The sequence below is a fragment of the Grus americana genome, chromosome Z (assembly GCF_028858705.1).
Source record: "Grus americana isolate bGruAme1 chromosome Z, bGruAme1.mat, whole genome shotgun sequence".
In the NCBI taxonomy this organism is placed as follows: domain Eukaryota; kingdom Metazoa; phylum Chordata; class Aves; order Gruiformes; family Gruidae; genus Grus; species Grus americana.
In genome coordinates this window covers 19186778-19207037 of record NC_072891.1, presented here as the reverse complement: position 1 = coordinate 19207037, position 20260 = coordinate 19186778, and the positions used below count along the sequence as shown (strand labels likewise).

Genomic DNA, 20260 nt, shown 5'->3' with positions numbered 1-20260 from the left:
AGCAGCTTTGCTCATCTTATCGTCTAAGACAATCACAAGGACTTTCACAGGCTTGTTGTTTTTGTATGTCAGTAGCTAATCTCCAGTCTACCTGTGAGGTGGACATAATTTACAGGCAACAGATGAAATCAAACTTTCTGTAAATGGATTTAAGTACCAGTAAGCCAGGAAGTAGCACAGTGTTCACCTGAGACCATCAGAAAAAACAACGAAGCCAAAATACCAGTTTCACACCGGTACTGCTCCGCTGAAATGAGAATGAAAGATACCGCTCTAGGCATGTTAGAAACTTATTCCCTGAAATAATCACATGTGACATAAGTGAAGTAGAATATGATCAAGTTCAGTGCCTCTACCATTGTCATTTCACAGTCCAGTTCGGGAAATAAAGTAATTTTTAAAACTGCAGTAACAGTTTATGGGGATTTAATATTCTTCTTTTATGTGGTATATTTTTATAGTCAACATACTTTTTTTTTTCCAATTACAAAGTTAGTAAATTCCCCAAAAGCTAGTATATCACCATGAATTATCAATATTGAATAACAACCTACTGAAAAACTTAGCATAATAATATGCCTCATCAACTGTATCTACTAATTTTTAAAGACTAAGACACTCAAGTACCAGTAAAAGCATAAACACATCTTTTGCTGTAATGTTGGTGTAGGGATTTTACTAGTAAACCAACTGAAAGCACTACGGAATTAATCACAGGTCTTTTTACTGCAAATGTTCTTTTTTACTGGTCAATAAACAATTCAGGGAAATTTGGAGCTAGCCGTGAAGAGATTATAAGAGAAAGGTCTGTTTCCCACCCCCAAATTAAAGCTGGACTCTAGAGGTAGAAAAACATCCTGTTTTTTAGATGCAGTTTAAGATAGAGCTTTCTACATGAATTACTGGCGCTAAAAACTTACATTTCCCACCCACAGCACATGAAGTACACCCATGATTTTAAGGTATCTGTCCTGCCCAGTCCTGTTCAGAAAGTATTCTGGTGTTACCAGGAGTTCCAAAAAGAACCTGTTACTATTTCTTTCAAACACCTGCATCAACTTCACGAAACTCCCGTGGAAGCTTAAGAGTGATGAAATTTTATTTTCTTGTGTAGATGCCACTTGTCCTGGCTAAAGTGAAGGCTGCAAAGCTAAGGTAAATTTTGGTGTTATTTAAGAGTGGCTCAGTCCTCTAACGTCAATGGGAGCTGCGATGTTAAAAAAGGACCGCCTAAAAAGGCACAAAAGAACATCGTGCCACCACCTTATGTCCCACAATACTCCTTGTTGCAAATATGTGCTACCTTAGCATAGATTTAACATCAGCTTCATGCAAGTAGCACCTCAACTACAGTTTCAGCAGCAGAGAGTGACAACGGATCACTTCCAGCTTGGCAGCACGACAGTGCTGATGCTGCGCTCTGTTTTTATTCTTCTTTGGTCTAGAGCTCTTTGGATAAAGAAGTTGCCTTTGAAACAGACTTTTCTAAGCTGTGCTGATATACACAGAGGACCAACTCACATCAGCTCGCTTCAGAATCGTTGGAGAAAACATGCTTTCTAAAGGAAACACAATGATCGATGACTTGAGTCTGATGTCTGTTTACAAATAAAATGCTCAAAAAAATTTTTTTAATAAATCTTTATAGCTCCTGGAGGGCATCAAATACTCATTAAATTTCAGCTAAAACATTTTAAATAACCAGACTAGTAAGTCAAGTCAGTCAAATGGCAAGTTTTTAGACTTTTTCTCCTGAAAAAGTATGAAGTACCTAATATAAGCATCTTTGTGTCACCAGCTCAGACAGCTAACCCCTGTCTGACACGAGGTCAGTATTGTGGTGCAGCCTGTGGTGTGAACGTATGTGCTAAGGATTGGACTGATCTAAAGAGGCAACACAATGCTCCACTAAAATAACAACAGCAAGTGCTCTGCTTCTGTTCAGAGCATAGGGTACAGGATTGCTGAATTGATTCCTATCTGTTGCTGGCAACTAGATCATATTTTTCAGGGTAAACAAATTCCATATAAAAGCGACCTTTTGCTCTTATTTTTCTGACTGGAAGGCTGTTCCAACTTCTTATTTTTCCAGTAGTAGGAGTCTTTGCTCTCCAACATACATGTATTTCTTGCCAGTTCTTATGTCAAAATAAAAGTGCTTCAGCAAGGGAGCAAAGTAGTTTTAAAAGTGTTCTGAAAGTAAAAGTCAAAACTTCAGTTTCAACATACTGCTGCCTAAAGCCCTAAACATTTTTCAGTGACAATTTCAATACTCCCCCCCCCCCCCCAAGACTATTATGAATTCATATAACCTATTTAGGCTAGAAAGACAAGTTTTCAAAATTAGGAAAGGTTAGATTCACAGTTGTCAGCATTAATTATCAGCATTAATTTGGTTTGTTCTGAACACTTAATGAAACTTTTGTCTCCTAACAAAAATACACATGACCATGCAAGTAGACCTGGATAAAACATATGCAGACGGCTTGCCATTTTTCAAGCAATCATTAATCTGTTGTTTACCAAGATCAAAATACTTGACTGTGTATTAATAGATTTTTAAGAACTGATTTCTGAGGATCTAAAGAGAAAAAGTCTAAGAACTTGCCATTTGATTGACTTAACTTACTAGTCTGGTTATCTTAAAAAACAGTGCTTTAGTTGAAACAGCCTGAAACACTGTTAAAAAGCCCACCAACGACAAACCTTTTAGCATTATTTTTGTCTTTCTCTTACAGTTTCTTCCCATTAAGCACACCCTCAAAAACTCTGGAAGGTTTATTTCGCTCAGCTTCTGCTGTTGGTTTTTTTAATGTCTGACTAGAAATTTTTCCTTTGCTTATCATGCCGATTGCCACCACATCAAGGTGTTTGTTTCACAATGCACTACATACTAGTTTTGTAAAAGAAGGCAGCTTTCGGACAGGTATCAGAAGGAAGACAAAGATAAGTCTCTCACAAGCCTGATACAGCAATGACTCCATGTGTGACACCTGTGCAGCAGGCTTGTCAGAAGTTAGTTACTCCACAGTGACAGGATTAGCAAGGTCTCAAAATCTCAATTTCAAGTCACAGCCTCAGGCTCAAGGCTGCTCTCCCTCAGACTCAAGCTTAACCACATCAGCTTGCATGTCACCCTCAGCTGAGGATGAGCGAATAGAACTGAGTACAGCTATTTCAAACACCCACTGCAGCTCTCTTTGGAGAGTCGCATCTCATGTTTTCCATTGAACCACAGCTTTTCATCTTTCCTCCCTGCTCTGGAACTCGGAGAAGCTCCCTCATGAGGCAGCTGCTCCCTTCCTGCCTCTCACCACGGCCGTCCCGGCAGCTCCTAGGTACATCCTTGCAGCGAGGGCAGCCGCTGCCCCAGGAGGCACACAGCTGATGCTCTCCCAGCACCGTATCTGAAGAAAGTCCATTTCAGCTTCTCTTAGCCACCCTACTGCAGAACAGTAATTTCCACTCAGAAGAGGAGTAAATTATATGGAATAAAACAGTTTTCTTTACCAAATGGAGTGGAAGTGGTCTTGTGGCAACTATTCAGGTAAGATAAACAAATGCAATTAATTTATCTCACACCTTAACCAAAATGCCTATACCAGTACTAAAGACTTGAAGCCACAAGGCTGAACACTGCAGGTCAAATAAAAGGCAATTCTCTTCAGTAAAACCTGCTGCAGATTTCAGAGCTTCAGAAACCGTTGAACGGGATGCTCACGAGCATTCAATAACCATCACTCATCCTAAATGTGGCACTTGCTACCAAGTTCCTCCTACCATAACCAAATCTTGAGGCCTGAAGATAACTATTGTGCCTGTGTCCTGACTCAATCTTTCAGCTACCAAAGCAACTACAAGCTAAGAGTTATTAGCTTTTTTTTTTTTTTAACATGAAGATACTTTGAGGATATACAGTCTTGGAGGATACTGCATCTTTATACACATATATGTATATATCTTTCCATATATTTTGTGTTTCCTTTCTTTGTTCTGAAGTCCTTTCAGTAAAAAGTCAACTAAAAACATTTGTTCTAAGTAATGTAAATGTCTACGGGTTTGTATTAAGGCTGTATGGAAAATTATCTGCCTGTCTTCAAAAGCAGATTTGCTTGGCTGTCACCAGGTCCAAAATCTTTTTGAAACACATAGCTCTACTGAGGGCTTTTTTCTGACACATGAAGACTACAGCTGGAGTGTGTTATACAGGAACAGCCCCAGCTTTCAATCACTTTCCCCTCGTATTCAGATCAGAAACCTGAAAACTGTCTCACACATCCCAAGAGGTATCACACCTGAGACTGTTATGGTTTAGCTATCTCAGCCAAAATATAAAAATATTTATTTGCTTATACACTGTGGAACAGTACTTACCAAAGACACTGACAGAAAAAGGAGCATCGTTAGCCTAGTGTTAACAATGAAACAGAAAAGGGTCTTAAGCTTCTTATCTTCTGTCCCATATGACTCCTTAAACCCCTAGACTCTTTCTTCGCTATGCTAGGCTTCGCTTTGATTAGAAATTCCATTTTGGACCAGAGAAAAAACTTCCCATCGAGTCTGGTATGTGCATTCCTAAAAAGGAGGACTGTTTTCAACTAATTAACATTGTCTAATGGCACAGCTATTTTGTCAGAGGATTCATGATCAGCTCTAATCTGACTTCTGTCTAACTATTAGAGAAGCATGACAGTAATTATATTAGCTGTGAACTAGCATTTCCCAAAAAAAAAGAGCAATAAATTAGAGATCTATATAGCAAAATCTGACGAGGGCTGGCAGGGTTCGAAAGCTGCTGCTTCATGTTGCATTTCCCAGAAGACACTGACTTGGAACCAAACGCTGCTCTGATATCAGCCCTCCTCTGTTTCTTGTACAGCCTTCAAGTGGGACAAGAGGAAGAATTATTTTCAGACAACAGAATAAACAAGTATGATTTCAGAGCCCTCTTCCTTGTACTCTGTTTTAGGCTAAGACACCTTAGGAGACAATTTTTTCACATAAATGCCATACTGCATTTCTAAAACAGTCAAGTTCAGAAGCTTACAGAGAACACGCACTACAGTTTGGTTGTTAGACTAGACATTTCTTTTCTTTATATTCTGTATCATGCATACGGTTATCCTCAAAGTCAATGCCCTACTTGAGTCAAGCATAAAAACTGTGGCAGGACTAAACACTAGGCTTATTAAGTAATTCTTTGGGCAACTGTCACTCAAGAAGCTCCACAGCCTATTTACTCTCTCCACTGCTGCAAAAGCCCAGGCTCAACCCATGTCAGAGCCTGAATTAAGAATTATAACAATAATCACAAGACCCAAATGGTTAGGTATTTTCCTAACTCTAAGTTAGCAGAAAAATGACCTTGCAAAATACTCTCTTCCTGTACAAAATCTGAATACAACAGTCTCTACAAGCAAGTTGTGGCCATTACAGAAGAAACACAGGTAGTGCAAAACAATCTACTGCGATGCCATGTGTCTCTCCTGTTCCCATCGGCTGCTAAATCAAACCAAAACTGAGAAATCCTAACAACATCAAAACTTTTATCACTCACTTTCTAACAAGTTCCAGGTGTATATTTAACAAGAACTGAGAAAGGAATGACACCCAGACCTGTATCATTCCCCACAATAGCATGGCTTGAAGATGAAACTTCTTCTGTTTAATAGTCATCAGCCTGAATCACGTCAGCTGCACCTAGCTCTACATTTTAAGAACTTCATTCCAAAATAAACATTTTATCTTAAAAAAAAAAAAGGAACTGATAAAATCAATTGGCATATCAGAGAGCAAGAAAAAAAAAATCAAGTCTGAAGTTTTGCTGTATCTAAAAAGTACAAAGATAAGTGGTTTTCTGAAGTCATTCCTTCATTTTTTTGTTATTATGTGTCTTGCAGGAATTCTGATTTTGGGTTATAAACAAGGATTCCCAATTGCAGACTTTTTAATTGCAGTTTCACATTTTAAAAAGTGTTTTCTTAGATCTTTTGTAAAAGAAACAGACCACACACTGCACAAATGTGGCTTCAGATAAAACAGTAGGATAAACATTCTGAGAACATGTTTTTTCCTGCAAAACTAGACATCTATTCCTTTAAGAAACAGGCTTGTTTTCTTTAAAAACAGAGATGAAAATCTGAGAGAAAAGTGAATGGACTGGGTGACTAAAAAAGATCACATACACGTGATTACACCTTTTATCCCCACTTTATGAAACTGAGCACTTTTTCTGGATGGATAATGCAGCTTCCAGAAAGACATTAAAAAGGCTCAAGCTGTAAATCAGTCAATTGAGAAGGTAGCTATAATATACCATCACAGAAAAAGACAAACCAAGGTCTGCAGCTCAGAAAGAAGTTTAAGTAAAAATTTTCAACGGGTACCTAAGATAGTTTTAATATTCAGGGCTACTTAACCTTTGAGAGAACAGGAGCAAATAAAAATTACTCCAGACATTTACATGGCTTTAAAAAACATCATGCCAGTTAGATCACAAATTAAGCTGAAGATCTATGGGCTCTTGTTACAATGGTGGTCAGGCAGTGGTCAAAAGATCATTTATTACCAGCATTTTACTTCTACAGTGTACAAGGGTGAAGATAGGAGGAGGGAGATGAGGCATTCCCTAGGTCAAATACTGTTAAATGCTTTACAGTTTTACAGAAAGATTTGTCTTTTATAACTAGTAGGATTATTTTGGTCTCTTGCTGGTGGCAACCTCATGTTTTGCACCAAACTTTATTTGGTAAGCAACCACAAAAAATTGACATAATAATATCTAGATTTAAATGCCAAAGGAGATAAAACTGAATTTGCAAGAGAGGTTTTATGAACTAAATTAATAAATGTATTTGAATCTCTGAAGCTAAGAGTGCAGCAGGGTTCAGGATGAAGCTGATTTCATGATACTTTTGAAAGCTTTATTCCCACCAAATGTAATAAACATTAAGAAGCCCTAGAAGAAGAATGTGTATTTACTTATTTTGAAAACTGAAAAATTGTAAGATAAACCATGCTACTAAATCACAGAATTATGTCAGAAAATAATCAGAAACTAAACCAAGACGCTGTTCAAAATTACTAAATACTTTATGGTGCAATTGCGGACAGTACTTAGTTCATCTATGTTTAGTTCCAAAGAAAAGACACAAAAAATATTTTCCCATAGTTGTAGCACTTAATCATTTCATCTGCAGATAAAAGTGCATTTCTGCAAAAGTGCGATCTACAGACAGAGATTAAGGTCTGTGTTAAGCAAGCATCTTTGTCAATATGGACTTCTCAACTATTTAAAAATCCTTTAAATGTAAAAGATACTAGCAACCCTGGAAGTCTGCCAGGTCAAGCATCTGCAACTACTGAACACAGCCTACTTTCAATATCAAGCCCTTAAGATGTTTCCTGAAACAGGATGCATTTGTCTCATACTGATTGTATATTTATTTTACTACAAAAATGCTTACAAAAAAAGTTCCCACCCTTCCATACTTCGAGCAACTAGATATGTATTTCTTTCACAGACTTAATGCCATGATAGCAATAGCTAAAAAAAAAGCCAACCTCATAAATTGTAAAGTCAGTGCAGAATTTGAATTCTAAGTGTAAATAACTCAAAGGATCACTGTGGACATATTTTCTTACCAGATGTTTGCTGTTATATCTTAAAAAAAAAAATCAAATAAGCCGCTAAATGGCTGCTTCTTTTCTTGGTGATACACTACCACAAGCACAAAACACAGAATAGCAGAACTGCCATTGTAATCTTCTTACAGTACGCAGCAAAAACTCTTCATAATTTGTTTAAAATTGAATAACTGTAATCAGTTTGGTCTAATAAAATAGCAAACCATTTCACAACTAAGGAACAGTCTGATTTGTCTCTCAGTTTGCTGCAAATTAAGAATTTCCTGGTGTATTACAATTTTGAATGTATCATTTGTGCATTATTCCAACAAATTGTCATTACTTAGAAGGTAAATACTAATATACCAGCTTATCTTAAAGAAATTAAGAACTTTGTTTAGGTATTAGGAGCCCATTTAAAGCCATAGCTTGCTTCATATAAGTAATATTTATTGAAGGTCAGATTCTTCTGTTTCATACGTTCTTTACCTTGAACTCCATATAGCAGGAATTGGGTGCTTTCTAGCTGGAAAAGCTTCTAATCAGTTTAGGCATTCGACATGATTCAAGACAAAAAAGGTAAAGCTCAAATAACAGTTTATCTGTGCAAGCTGACTCTATAAACAACTGTCTTAATGGGCTTCCTTGTCTTGAGTAAGAGAAGAATCAAAGTGTTAATAAAGTACAGTTCTAACCTAAGTTCTGTTCATGCATTCCTTAGACTGTGGATGATGGAAAACCCAGAAGGACTTCTCTATCAAGCAGTTTAGGCAGATGTTTCAGCTAGCAATAGATACTATCAAATTCACAGAGCTTGCACACGGTACCATTAAAAATGCTTTTTCTAAAATTATTCTACCCAGACTAAAAGTTTTGGTGGTTTTATTTTTAATCTTCCATTGTTATGTCCCTTTCTGTATTTCAGAAATCTTCCATGGTTTTCTTCAATGAAACGTATTTTTGGCAAGCCAATACTGTCCGTCCCCACCCCCTCCCATTTTTTAAAAAAATGCTTATTTACACACACAACCTACACCATCAAACACCATTTTAAATTGAACAAACCCCTTGCAGGTATGTCAGAATCTGAAAGCAGTTTCTGCTTCCTCAGCCTAAGATTTATTGTCTAGTGAAGAAACAAAACTCATGGTGGCTGCCGATACTTCAAGCAGATCATGTAATTGGAAAAGTAATTTTTACAGTTGTCAATCTTAAACTGAAATATTTGTAATCCTTCTGTATCACAGCTTAAATATGTTTTTACAGAGGTACACAAATACCAGATTATGAACTTAAACTATTTGTTGTCAAAATATTCCTCATGCAAAGTAGGGCCCTGATTTTGTAAGCCTTTTCATATACCTTCTCAGGACTGGGTGCTAAATAATCCCAATGCTAATTCATCAGAACACAGTCAATGCCAAGATATCACGTATCTTGTTAACTTTCAGGACAATCTCCTAAGATAACAGCATTCAAAAAGGTAACTGAAATGGGTGCACTGAGCTTCACAATTTGTCTTGCGCATTCTATTATATCAGGGAGGAAATGGTTAATTTAAAGGGTCTAGTTTCTGGAAGATTGCTTCAAATGTTTCACAGAAATATGTAAGTGGTTAGACTCCTAACACCAAAAAAACCCCTAAGAGATGTGTTGATCCCACTCCATCTTAGGAAGAACAGTGAGTTCCTAATAAGATCAAGCACGGGTCTTGCATGAAAAAGTTTACATTTGTTTTGCAATACTGTTTTCAAGCATTTAAACAGAAATAGACAGTCTGACATAGTTTTCTTCCTATTAGTTTATTATCTTTTCATACACATTCCAATACACTAAGCTGCCAGTCTGCCTTAAGATGCAGAACGAGCAGCTTTGGGGAGTCAAATGAGTTTCTTGTACTGCTGGTGATTCAGAGTGTGACTTGCAAAAACAGTCAGCTCCAATGCACAGTATACCAATAACTATTACAATACAACAGATATCCATTAGCGTGCTGAGCAGAGCTACATACTGTAAGAAATACTATCAAAAACTTAAATAACATGTCATGGCACATCTGCATACAGTACTTGGGAAGGAAGGGCCTTTAATGTCATTTCAACATGATCTGGAAAAGTAACTGCGGCATAAAGTCACTGTTATCAATCCTCTTCAGAGCTAGATTCATCTTCCTGGTCAGAGAGCTCAGCAACAGGAAAGCGCAGGATGGCTGCTACTCCTGTCAGCTGGCCAAGCTGCTCTCCAGACACATGAAGGCTGGAGAAAATGCGTACTGTGCCCATGTTCTCCCGTACACTATCTACCAATTTAACATATCGGGCACGTGTAGCCACATCCTGGTGCCGGAAAAGCTCATCGCTGATCAGCAAGGTATCAATGGCCATGGCTTCATTGGCCTTCTCCACATGTTTTAGACCATAAAAAGCCCGGTCAGGCTCATGCTGCAGCATTTTATAGAAGTCATCTAAGGCTTTGACCTCACCAGCTGCCTTAGTGTCAGAGAGACGGCTAGTTACAGCTGGGTCGCAGAGGGCTTCCTTCAATGCGTATTTATGTCCTGAGGAAGAGTGGACCTAGAGTAAAAAAAGTCAAAGGTTTGGTTTTTTTAAATAAAAAGGACCATTTTCTTGATTAGCCAATCACAAAAGCTTCCACTATACATCATATTTATCTTTATTATTATTCAAGGAAGTTATCTCTTTCTTGAAACCTACATGGTTCTTTTCTTAAAGGATCTCTCCTGCAACCCAAAGCCTATACCAAATCCCTTAAACTGTACTCCTACACTTTAAGAAGTGTAGGAAAGCTGTTTCTCTTGTTCAAAGACTAGGTTAAATATGCAAGCTGTTGCAGACAGTCCTCAAGGTAAGGTTACTTGAAACTACTAAGAAATTAAGACCTAAGACTCTTCCTTTGAAAGTGTTCCAGAAGAGGAAGACCTCCTAAGACTGCAGACACAGAGTGTAAAAGTATCCAGTCTTGCACAACTGCGTGGCTGCTATGCTCGCAAAGCTGCGTGGTACATTAAAACTTTTCATGCTTACTATTGTCACTTTGGTACAAATGCCAAAGGAGGCTTCTTCATGCAATTTGTCTCCTAAACGTTGTGACCATTAAATACTGGGACGTGCTTCCCCCCAGCCTTCCCACCTTGCGCAAGCATAGATTACGGGCCTACTCCAATTAAAAAATGGTACAACTATCCTTATGAAAAGGAAAACTTATTTTAGGTTCTAAGTTTATCTACTTCAGTGAATGGCAAAAAAACCCACATACTGCATCACTGAGATGATTAAGTAACAGGAAAAAATGCTATGGTCTGCATAACCTTTAACTATGTAGTACAAAACTAACACCACAATCAACTAACCTCTATCACATCCAGATACTTTCTTTTCTTCTTTAAAAAGCTTTAGAAAGTTGTTATTAAACATGCATGCTATATAGTATGATGGATTACCACTACAATTAAACTACTTTCCAACTTGTACTTCACTCTTAATTGGAGATGAAATATGCTATTATAGGGAAATTAATAGTTTCTCTACTCCACATTAAGGTATCCTAGGAAAGAACCATCCCTGTATCCTGCATAACTACCTTACAGTAGAATAATTTCCTTATGATGCTCAGACATAAATTTATTTTCTCTAATAACTGAATTATTTGCCATCACCTTTGTAATTATCTTGTGTTATCACAGACAGCTCTTAAGCCTCCTTTTACCTGCTCTGGAAACTGTTTAGCTCCTTACCTGTAGGAACTTGGACCTGTTCTCCAGCAGAAGCTTGTTGTCAGTCTTGACCGCCTGCTGGAACATGTAGTCACAAAACTGCTCCCGTACAAAGCCTGGGCTAGCCACCAGTACACACTTCACCACCTCAAAGTTGATATGCCGCTGGATAGCTTGCACCACCTGCTCGTAAAACCTCTCCAGGGCCCGGTCGTGCTGACTGCAGTTCCCTTTCCGCTTGCGGGGGATGTTCACCTCCACTTTGGCACGGGTAAGCGTCATGCTTGGAGTGACGAGGCAGACGTGAGCCAACCCTTCCTGCATGACCACGGCTGCCACATCGGCGCTCCAAGCTGGGTCACAGGCCTGCTCAATGCGCTCCAGCACCACGCTGTCCCACTGCTTCTTTGCCAGCGTGAACTGCCGGTTAGGCTCCAGCTCGATGGTGTGGTAGGCCCCCATCTTGACATACTCATTCTCTTGGATGTTAGTGCCCTTGACCCGCAGCTGGCAGGCCTGTGAGTCAAAGTCGATGGCCTCCACGCAGAGGGTGAGGGTGGTGCGGATGCGGTTGCTGCCCACGCTGCCAGTGGCCGACTCGGTCTGCACCTTCCGGATGGTGGAGGCCCGCAGGCTGTCACCCACCTGCAGCAGGTTGTAGGTGTGCCACATGTCCTCGGGCTCCTCGGGGATCAGCGTCACCTGCCCCGCATTATCCTTCTCCAGGTCCTTCCTCACCAGCTTCATCCTGGCGGTTCTTTGCGCCGCCGCGCTCCCCCCAGCTTCCCCTCAGACGCGGCGACAGCGGCCAACAGGCCTGCCCCGGGAGGCCTGGCGGCAGGAGCCGGCGGGCTCCGGTGGACGAGCGGCCTTTCCCAAGCACCGGCCTACGCCGGGCCCGCGGCGAAGCCTGGGCTGAACCTGAGGCCCGCCCCGGCGCGGTGCCTCCTCTGAGCACTCACGGCCAGCTCCCCGCACCGCTCAGTCCGCATGCGCCCCAGAGCAGCCAGGCGGTACGCATGCGTGTAGGCCGTCCTCCCCCCGCCTTTTCTCCTCTGCTCCCTACACGCATGCGCACGGTCGCTTCCTGCCCGCCGCCTCTGCCTCAAGAGCCGGCGCACGCGCGGGGGTGCCACGGGCAGGAGGGGCGCCTAAGGCGGGGGCCGTGTACTGGGGAGTGGTGCGGGTAACCTGCCGCCTCCGGGAGCCAGGCCCACGCAGGGTCCGAGATCCTCAGGGGCAAACCTTCCGTGGGGACGAGGAGGCAGCCGCGATGCTCCTGCGTGTTGTGAGGCAGGAGAGGACCGTCAATGGGTGCGTGTCCCCGCTGCAGCCCCTCCGTGAGCCGGGCGGGAGGGGGCCGGGGCCCGCGCTGTTCCCTCCCCTCTAGAACCTTACAGCGACGATTCAGACTTTCAAAGGCTTCTAACACAGCCCCTCACGTTTGAGAAGAGAAAAAAAAACCCAAAACAACACAAAACCTAAACAGTTGTGAAAGGTTATGGTTACAGATCGAGAGGAGAAAGGTATGGCTCGGTAGCCAGTGTCCTGGGTGTGGTAAGGGAATGGCGTGGTACCTCGGAGTCGGGGAGGACAGGCAGCGCTGCCTGACAGCGGCTGGTGCGTCAAAGAGGCGGCTCGTCTGGCGACCGTCACCGAGGGAAATGAAAACCAGACCCAGGCAACATCAGAACCTGAACTGTTACTTTGACATTGCTCTTAGCTGAAGTTCAGTTTTAAAGGTTTTCGGTTAAGCTTGCAAGTTATACATCAGCCTATACTGAAACTTGACCTGCTTCCTGAAGCTACTGGTTAGTCAGAATGAGACAGTTCTGAGAAGCTTCAGAGGCAGATAAGCACGTTTCAAAAGAAGTTTGATGTTGACAAATGTAAATAATATGCCTTAGAAAAGCCTTTTAATTAGTACTAACAGATTAGTTCAATGATACTTGCACAGAAAAGGGACCTGAACAGTAACTACACAGCTCAGTTTGCAGCCTAGACAAGTTTAACAAGCCAGAAATAATATATTAAAAAAGTCATTATGCAAGTACTGCAGCTTATTTTGAAATGGTGTACAACACTGAAAACTCCATTTCAGAATGAATGTTGCAAATTTAGAAAGAATGAGGAAAAGAATGGAGACTAGAAAAAATGTGGTATGAAGAAAAGTTAAAAGAACAAAAAATATTTGAGAAAGTAGACAAATTAATGTGCCATGATTAAATGTATCAGGGCAACTGGAACAGATTCAGGTAAGTTTGGAATGTCAACATACTCAGTCTGAGAACTGAAAAGCAAGAGGGCATCCTCTTAAAGATGAGAAAGTGGCAAATTTAAAATTGTTAAAAGGAAGTTACTGGTTTCTTTTAGTTTTTTGGGGGTGGTTTTTTTTTTTTTAAATCCTGTGGATTATGGAATTTGCTAACTTGGAAAGGCTTTGGAGTCAAGGATTTAATGAGATACAAGGCTACTCTGAACAAAAATCATCCCATATCTCCTATTACGGTGTACATAGAAATTTCAAGTATCTAGCACTAGTCACTTGTGACAGGACACTGAACTCAGATCTGGCTCAGTAATGTGCTTTCCTTGTTTCTGAGCTTGATACTGATGTAAAAACAACTTTATCAGATATTACATAATGGGATTTATTTATGAGACCTCAGACTCTCTTCCTGTGAGTACACATGCTTAACTCTCTTAGCATGAATAGTTTCACAGAAGGAAGCTGGACCACCCAAGGGAATATAACATAAGCACACATATAAATAACTGTTTGTTTAATTTGGGCTTGTACATACTCATAATTTTGTATTAATGTTTTGTGGCTTAGGCAGTGTGCATTCAGCTTTTCACTTATTTATAGAAATGCTGCATGGTAAATTTATGGTGGATTTTCTTCTTTACATTCTTTGCGATTATAAAACTGCAAGGGTTGACCTCATGCTGTTCTCTCAAGAAAAATTAGCTGTAGTGCATATTTACCTTCCATGTTAATATTTATTTTATTATTTATTATTTTGCTGCTATTTATAAACTTTGCTTGTTGGTTCAAGTCTAATTTTTTTACAAGCAGCCTCACATCCCTGGAGATGGGATACGTTTTAGATAAAGGTTGCAAGTTGGCATCCAGTAGAAAATAAACATTCCATTCATGCAAGCATGTTACTCGCTGGGTTAAAAAAACACAAATAAAAACAAAAAACTCAACTGAAAACAAAGAACAACAACCTTGAAACAAAATTGCCACTCAACATATTAAATTGGCTGTTGTAGAAAGAGACATTTTGAGCTGTGCTGAAGTCCTTTCTCAAACAAAAAACCATGAAATTTTGTACAGTTATGAACCCACAAGTGTTTAGTGGCAACTATAAACCTCAGTGATGTATCCACGATTAGCAAGATCATTGTCAACTTACAAAGGAAAACATTTACTAATGATGATGCTTTGCCTACTCTGGTAAAAAGTTAAGTACTGGGTATTGTTATTTGTTTGAATATGTCAAAGAATGACCAGTAGAAGAAAAATAACATTTTGAAAAGTTTAAGTACCTTATAACTATTTAAGTTTGTAAGTTCATATTAATTTTGCTAATGTTAGTGAGATAGATAAATTTCACCCCAGTAGAGCCAAAACAAATGAATAATTTTAACTCTACATACAGTTTCAACATAAAAGTTTAAAATTACATGGTCTGTTCCAGTCTTGGCAAAAGAATAAGACTAAGTTCAGAACCTGACAGTTCTTGGCATTTATCACTAAGAACAATTGTATAGGTACTAATAATTGCAGCAATTTGGCATCCATTTTTAGACCTTTTTAAGAACAGTACAAGACAAGATAAAAATGGTGATAGCATATATTCATAGGATTTTGGAGCCATGCTGTTTTTGTAAGATTATTATTTTGAAAACATTTGAGACACTGCCCTACATCTTCAAGTCTTAATCAGCTGCTTTATGAAGATGGGTTGTGTACAGATTTTAGACAAGAGGTCATGTTCATAGGAGACTCCCTCTCCCCTATATTATAGCCATTTTAGCTAGAATTCATGCAAGGTCCTGAATAAGGAAAACTAGTGAGAAGGAATGTCAAATATAGGGGAAGTCTGCTGAGAAATGTTGGACGTGATTGTTGCAAGAGCAAAGGAAGATATAAAGATGGAGAGGGAAACTGCGGAAAATATGTTTTTTCATGCTTTCGCTTTATCCTGTGTCTGTCCTGCCTTTGCAGGCTCTGTACAGAGACCACTTCATTTTCTGCATACAGTTCTGTCTTTATGATTACTGATCTTTTCTGTTACAAAGATGAGCAGTCTTAATCAGTACCAGCAGCATGATCATCACCAATGAGGAGAGAATTCTGTGAGGGAACAGGCTATGCATAAAACTGTAAGTGAAGAAACATTTAAATGGAACCCTTTGGATTGATTTCTTCCCTCCTCTTCTGTTGAAACATAGGGCTGAAGAAAACTTCCCTGGATCCCTAGTCAAACCACTGACACTGAGGCCAGGTGAAGCAAACCTCAACCATCCCTCACAGGTGTTTATCCAACTTCATCAAAACTTTCAGTGAAAGAGATTATGCAGGGGTGGGTGTTTTTGGTAGCCTGTTCTAGCAGTTCATTACTTGAAGAGTAAGAAAGTTCTTCTGAATATTCCCCAAGTTTTTTGCACAGCAAGTTATGTTGATTTTCTCTTGTCCTTGTTGGACGTGAAGAACCAGCTATTCAATCTCTTTATAAACCAACGTATGCAATATAGAAAGTCATGATCGAGTGCTCTCACAAAACAAGGAGACATTTGGAAAAATATTCTCACTAATAATACTTTTGTAAAAAATACATATTTGAAATGTTCACCACTTTGCCCTTAGTTTCCTCTCTTCTAGATAAGCAAGCCTAACTCATTCAGACTTTGTTCATAGACCAGTTTCCTCAGCCTTTACCAGTCTTGTCACTTCTTTATGCAATTCCGCCTGTTTGCATCTGTCAGAATTCCTGTACTCAAGATTTGCAAGGGCCTTATCAATACCAAGTTGAATTAAAAAAAAAAAATCTGTGTAAATACACAATCACACACCTCTATGCAGGTCCTTTGTTCTAGATTGTCTGCTAGTGCATGCCAGATGATTTGTCTTCTTTTTAAGAGGAGCACATAATTAATTTACATTTATTTTTTATTTCACTGTAATTCTAAAACTCCTTGTACTTATTTTTATAACATTTTGACTTGTTTATGTAGGACTACTTCTCTTATTTATCTGAGATAATTTGAATCCTATTCCTAGTATCTGTAATGCTTCCTCTTATTTCTAAGTGTATTCTATTTCACACCAACTTTAAAAACAACAAAACCACACCAAAAACTAGTAAGTATCTTACAGATCTGGATGGGACCCACCTTTGAGATGTTTTCCTACCTGACATTAAACCTTTTGTCATTATTAGTGAATTATCTGTCAGCAGTACCAGTGGCAACTTTGCAACTCTGAAAGGAAGTTGTGGCACACTAAATTGTTGCCTTTACAAAGCCTCCTTCTGTGAAGGAACACAAACAAAAAATGTGTTTTGGAGAATATCATCATGTAAGAAAAGTAATAAAGATATCTATGAACAAGGGCTAAATGTGGCACATTGAAGTACTACATTCAAATTTTCACATTTTCATCTATCTGTTCTTCCTTGCACAATAAGTAAGAGGGAAAAACCCTAATCTTGCCTTTTCCCCACTTACAGCCGCCTAAATTTTGACAATTCTTATGAAATTGATTCCTTCTTCTGTACTGCCTCAGGTTCACTGTGTGCTAGTTCGCAGCACAAGAGCTACTGGGGAGCTCAGTGTCCCAGTTTGCAAGCACGTGAATCTCAGCATTCCTTAGCCTCTTTCCCACTTCTTGGATTCCCCTAATTTCAGATCCAAAATGTTAGTACAGATTGACTAACTTGGGGGATTGTTACTTGCTGTATTTATTTTACTAAAAAAGCAAGTAAGTCCCTATAAGGAAATATTACATATTCCATCTCCGGATGAACTCCTCTTTCTGAAGTTAGTTGGGTGCAGTTAACCGCTTCCTCACTTCCCTTCTGAAAGCCAAACGGAGAAAAACAGAAAAGCTACCCTAATTTTAAAAAAGTTGCCAGGTGCACCTCTTTTCACCAGCCAGATTCAATTGCAATATTTCTCCTTGCCCATTCGTCCTCATTTAGCAGCCTCCCCCCAGCCCCCCGGGTTCTAAGACTGGTTCAGGGATTAAAGTTCGCAGAGAGAAGCAAACTGAAGATGTCCCTCAGGGGCTCCGGCTGGAGGACAGCTCCAGGCAGGGCATTCCCCGGGCATATGGAGGGATCGGGGAGTGGGGACACGGTCCCTCGGGTGCCAGGCTCCAACAGCTTCATCCCCCTCCCACAGGGAGCAGAGCTGGTTTCGGGACCTGGGTCTTCAAAGCAAGACAGAAAGGGGGCTTTCCTCACCTGTCAGTATCCAGTAGGAGGCAGCCATGCCTGGGCTCCTGCGAGCCCGGAGCCGGGAGCCCGGGCCGAGGGCAGGGGTAGCGGGAGCGGTCCTGCCGGCGGTGCTGCGCTGCGAGTGGAGATCAGTGCTCTGCACCGCCCGCCTTGCAGCCGAGTTAGGCATTTCCTGTTTGTTATTCAGTCTTTACGTTGCTTCTTCGCATCAAGAAAAATCTAGCTTCCTCCCCCAGCACGCAACTTTCTTCCCTCCCACCCCCCCAAAGACCTCTGAGTTTTGGACACCCCCCTGTAAAACTAGCCCAGCACCAAGACGTACAAATAAAGCCAAATCAACATCTTCTTCTTCTTCTTCTTCTTCTTCTTCTTCTTCTTCTTCTCCTCCTCCTCCTTCCCCCCCCCCCCCAAAGTCTCCAGCTACAGCTTTCAGAAAGCGCAGCAGACCTTTAAAAGGACATCTGCCTGCTCATAATTGATTAGTAAGTTTCTCCTGCCGGCCAGCTCCCCTCCCTGTAGGGTAGGAGAGAGCTGGGTGTGCTCCACGGTCACCTCTCTAGCCCTTCTCGGCAGGAGAAGCACATCGTTGAGGTAGGGGGTGTGTTTGGCTGGTCAAGTTTAATTTCTCTTACATCACGTCTAAAAAATGCACTCTACGGCTGGTCATTTGCCTGCAGGAGGAAGCCAGCCACTGCCTCCCCATTCTGAGCAGCTCTGGGGATGCAGTGAGCCATCGGACAGTGGACAATTTTCTTGAGTCTTTGTGTCTTCCTGTGCTTTGCTGTGTGGAGGAAATAGCAGACAACTGCCTTTACCCTCACCTACTGAATATTTGCACGGTGTTCCTTCTGCCTCTTTCCCTGCCCCCCTGAATGACTTCACTAATAAATAACTGAATAAATTGCAGAGGTAATAATCAGCCAGAGTCAGGCTTGTGAGTAGGGTTCATTTCAGGATTCATTAAACCCTCAGTAAAAGAGCAGCTTGCAGGACTTTTTGTGTTTACCAGAGCGATGCTTAGGTGGGGTGACATCCCTTCAGCAGTGTATGAGTTCTTGCACTGGATCTGGTGAAAAATCATTTTGTTGTTCATAAAACAAGAGAACCCTTGGTCCCTCAAGCAAGAAAAAGAGAAATCAAAATACACTATGAGGATCTGGAGATCTTGGTTCTACTAGAAAAATTGCCCATTTTTTCTTTGAATTGGAGCACAGAATTTGGTGAGTTAGTGGAATTTTTTGTAAGTTCCTCTGAGGCTAATAAACTACAGCTGTTAATCATCATTATAATAGTTAAAGATGTCTTCCAATTTCTGTCTTAATTTTATGAGAACACTTTGGGTGCACCTTTACTTATAGATCTGTGGAGATTTTAGAAATTTTAGAAAACAGTGCACAATTTCAAAGCTGGGTTTAAGATCAAAGGTCTTCATTCAGTAATAATTTATGCATATGCTTGCCTTTACACATTATAAAACATATTTAATTACCACAGTAGGACTACTCAAAGTTGGTGAAATTAAGCGCATGTGTACCTTTTGCTGAATGAGGATCTGAACTCTGTTGGTATCAGTTTAAAAGACTAGACACTTTTTTCCGGTTAAAGGAAACCAAAATGTCATTCAAACTAAAAGAAGATTAAGATTTTGGAAAAAACTTTAATTTCATTTTTGCAAGTGAGTTTTATTGCTACTACTGGTTTTACCCCAGTTTTAAAGGTTTGGGTTTTTTAAAAAAGGCTCTTTGTATTCCCTTTCTGTTAGTATACTTCAACTAAATGCACATGGACGAGTTGAGCTTGCTTTCAAATCATAGTGAAGGATTTCTTTCTGTGATGCAGTTACCTACGCCAGAGGAAGAAACAGGAAAATTAAGGACTTTCACATGGATTAAAATAATCAGTTCAAACCTGTTTGAAGTATATGTGATATTTGGTACATATGTGGGGAATACACATCATGCTGGAGAATAAAAAACATTCCTGATGTAGAGTTATTACCAATTTTTTTCAAATTATTCTTAGTATTGTTATTTATTAATTTCATTTTCTGGTGATGTCCTATGCATCTTGCATCAGGCAATGTCAAAAGGGAGGCATTAGAAGAGATGAACTGCTGGACCGAGCTATCGTTTCTTATTAATTTGCACACATTCAAAAAAGTAAAATACATTACAGACTAACAGACCGTTATTTATTTTGGAATGCCAAACAAATTCAGAAAAAAGCAAAATCCTTTTGCTTGTAGAATAGCTGCTGCATCTTTTCACAGTCTTTGTTGCTCAGGGTGCATTCATTCAGGCAACAGTTCATAACGTATTGCTAATGCTTTTCTTGGAGTTTAAAGTTTTATACATTAGTAGTAAGGAACACAGCTATATTAAGAAGGAATCCCTAGATGAGGTGCATTCTGGCCCAGAAGTAATTAAGATAT

General features: G+C 40.1%; 2 protein-coding genes across 2 annotated transcripts in view; both read right to left on the bottom strand.

Moving 5' to 3' along the window:
- Positions 1-18076, bottom strand: part of ITGA1 (integrin subunit alpha 1) — a 73123-nt gene extending 55047 nt beyond the window's left edge. The window contains exon 1 of the mRNA XM_054809080.1: positions 17836-18076. Within this exon, the coding sequence (XP_054665055.1) occupies positions 17836-17998 (163 nt within the window). The 5' untranslated portion in view covers positions 17999-18076. The remainder of the gene's footprint in view (positions 1-17835) is intronic.
- Positions 9410-17974, bottom strand: PELO (pelota mRNA surveillance and ribosome rescue factor). Its single transcript, XM_054809082.1, has 3 exons — positions 17836-17974; positions 11381-12638; positions 9410-10199 (listed from the first exon to the last, which is right to left on the bottom strand). Exons 2-3 carry the CDS (start codon positions 12104-12106, stop codon positions 9768-9770), a joined length of 1158 nt encoding a protein of 385 aa, XP_054665057.1. The 5' UTR covers positions 12107-12638; positions 17836-17974; the 3' UTR covers positions 9410-9767.
- Positions 18077-20260: the final 2184 nt, after the last annotated feature.

Excerpts from the sequence above, each read along its gene's own strand:
- PELO (XM_054809082.1), bottom strand. The coding sequence starts at position 12,106 with ATGAAGCTGGTGAGGAAGGACCTGGAGAAGGATAATGCGGGGCAGGTG. Across the intron at positions 10,200-11,380 it reads ACAGGTCCAAGTTCCTACAG|GTCCACTCTTCCTCAGGACA; the intron begins GTAAGGAGCTAA and ends TTTTTACTCTAG.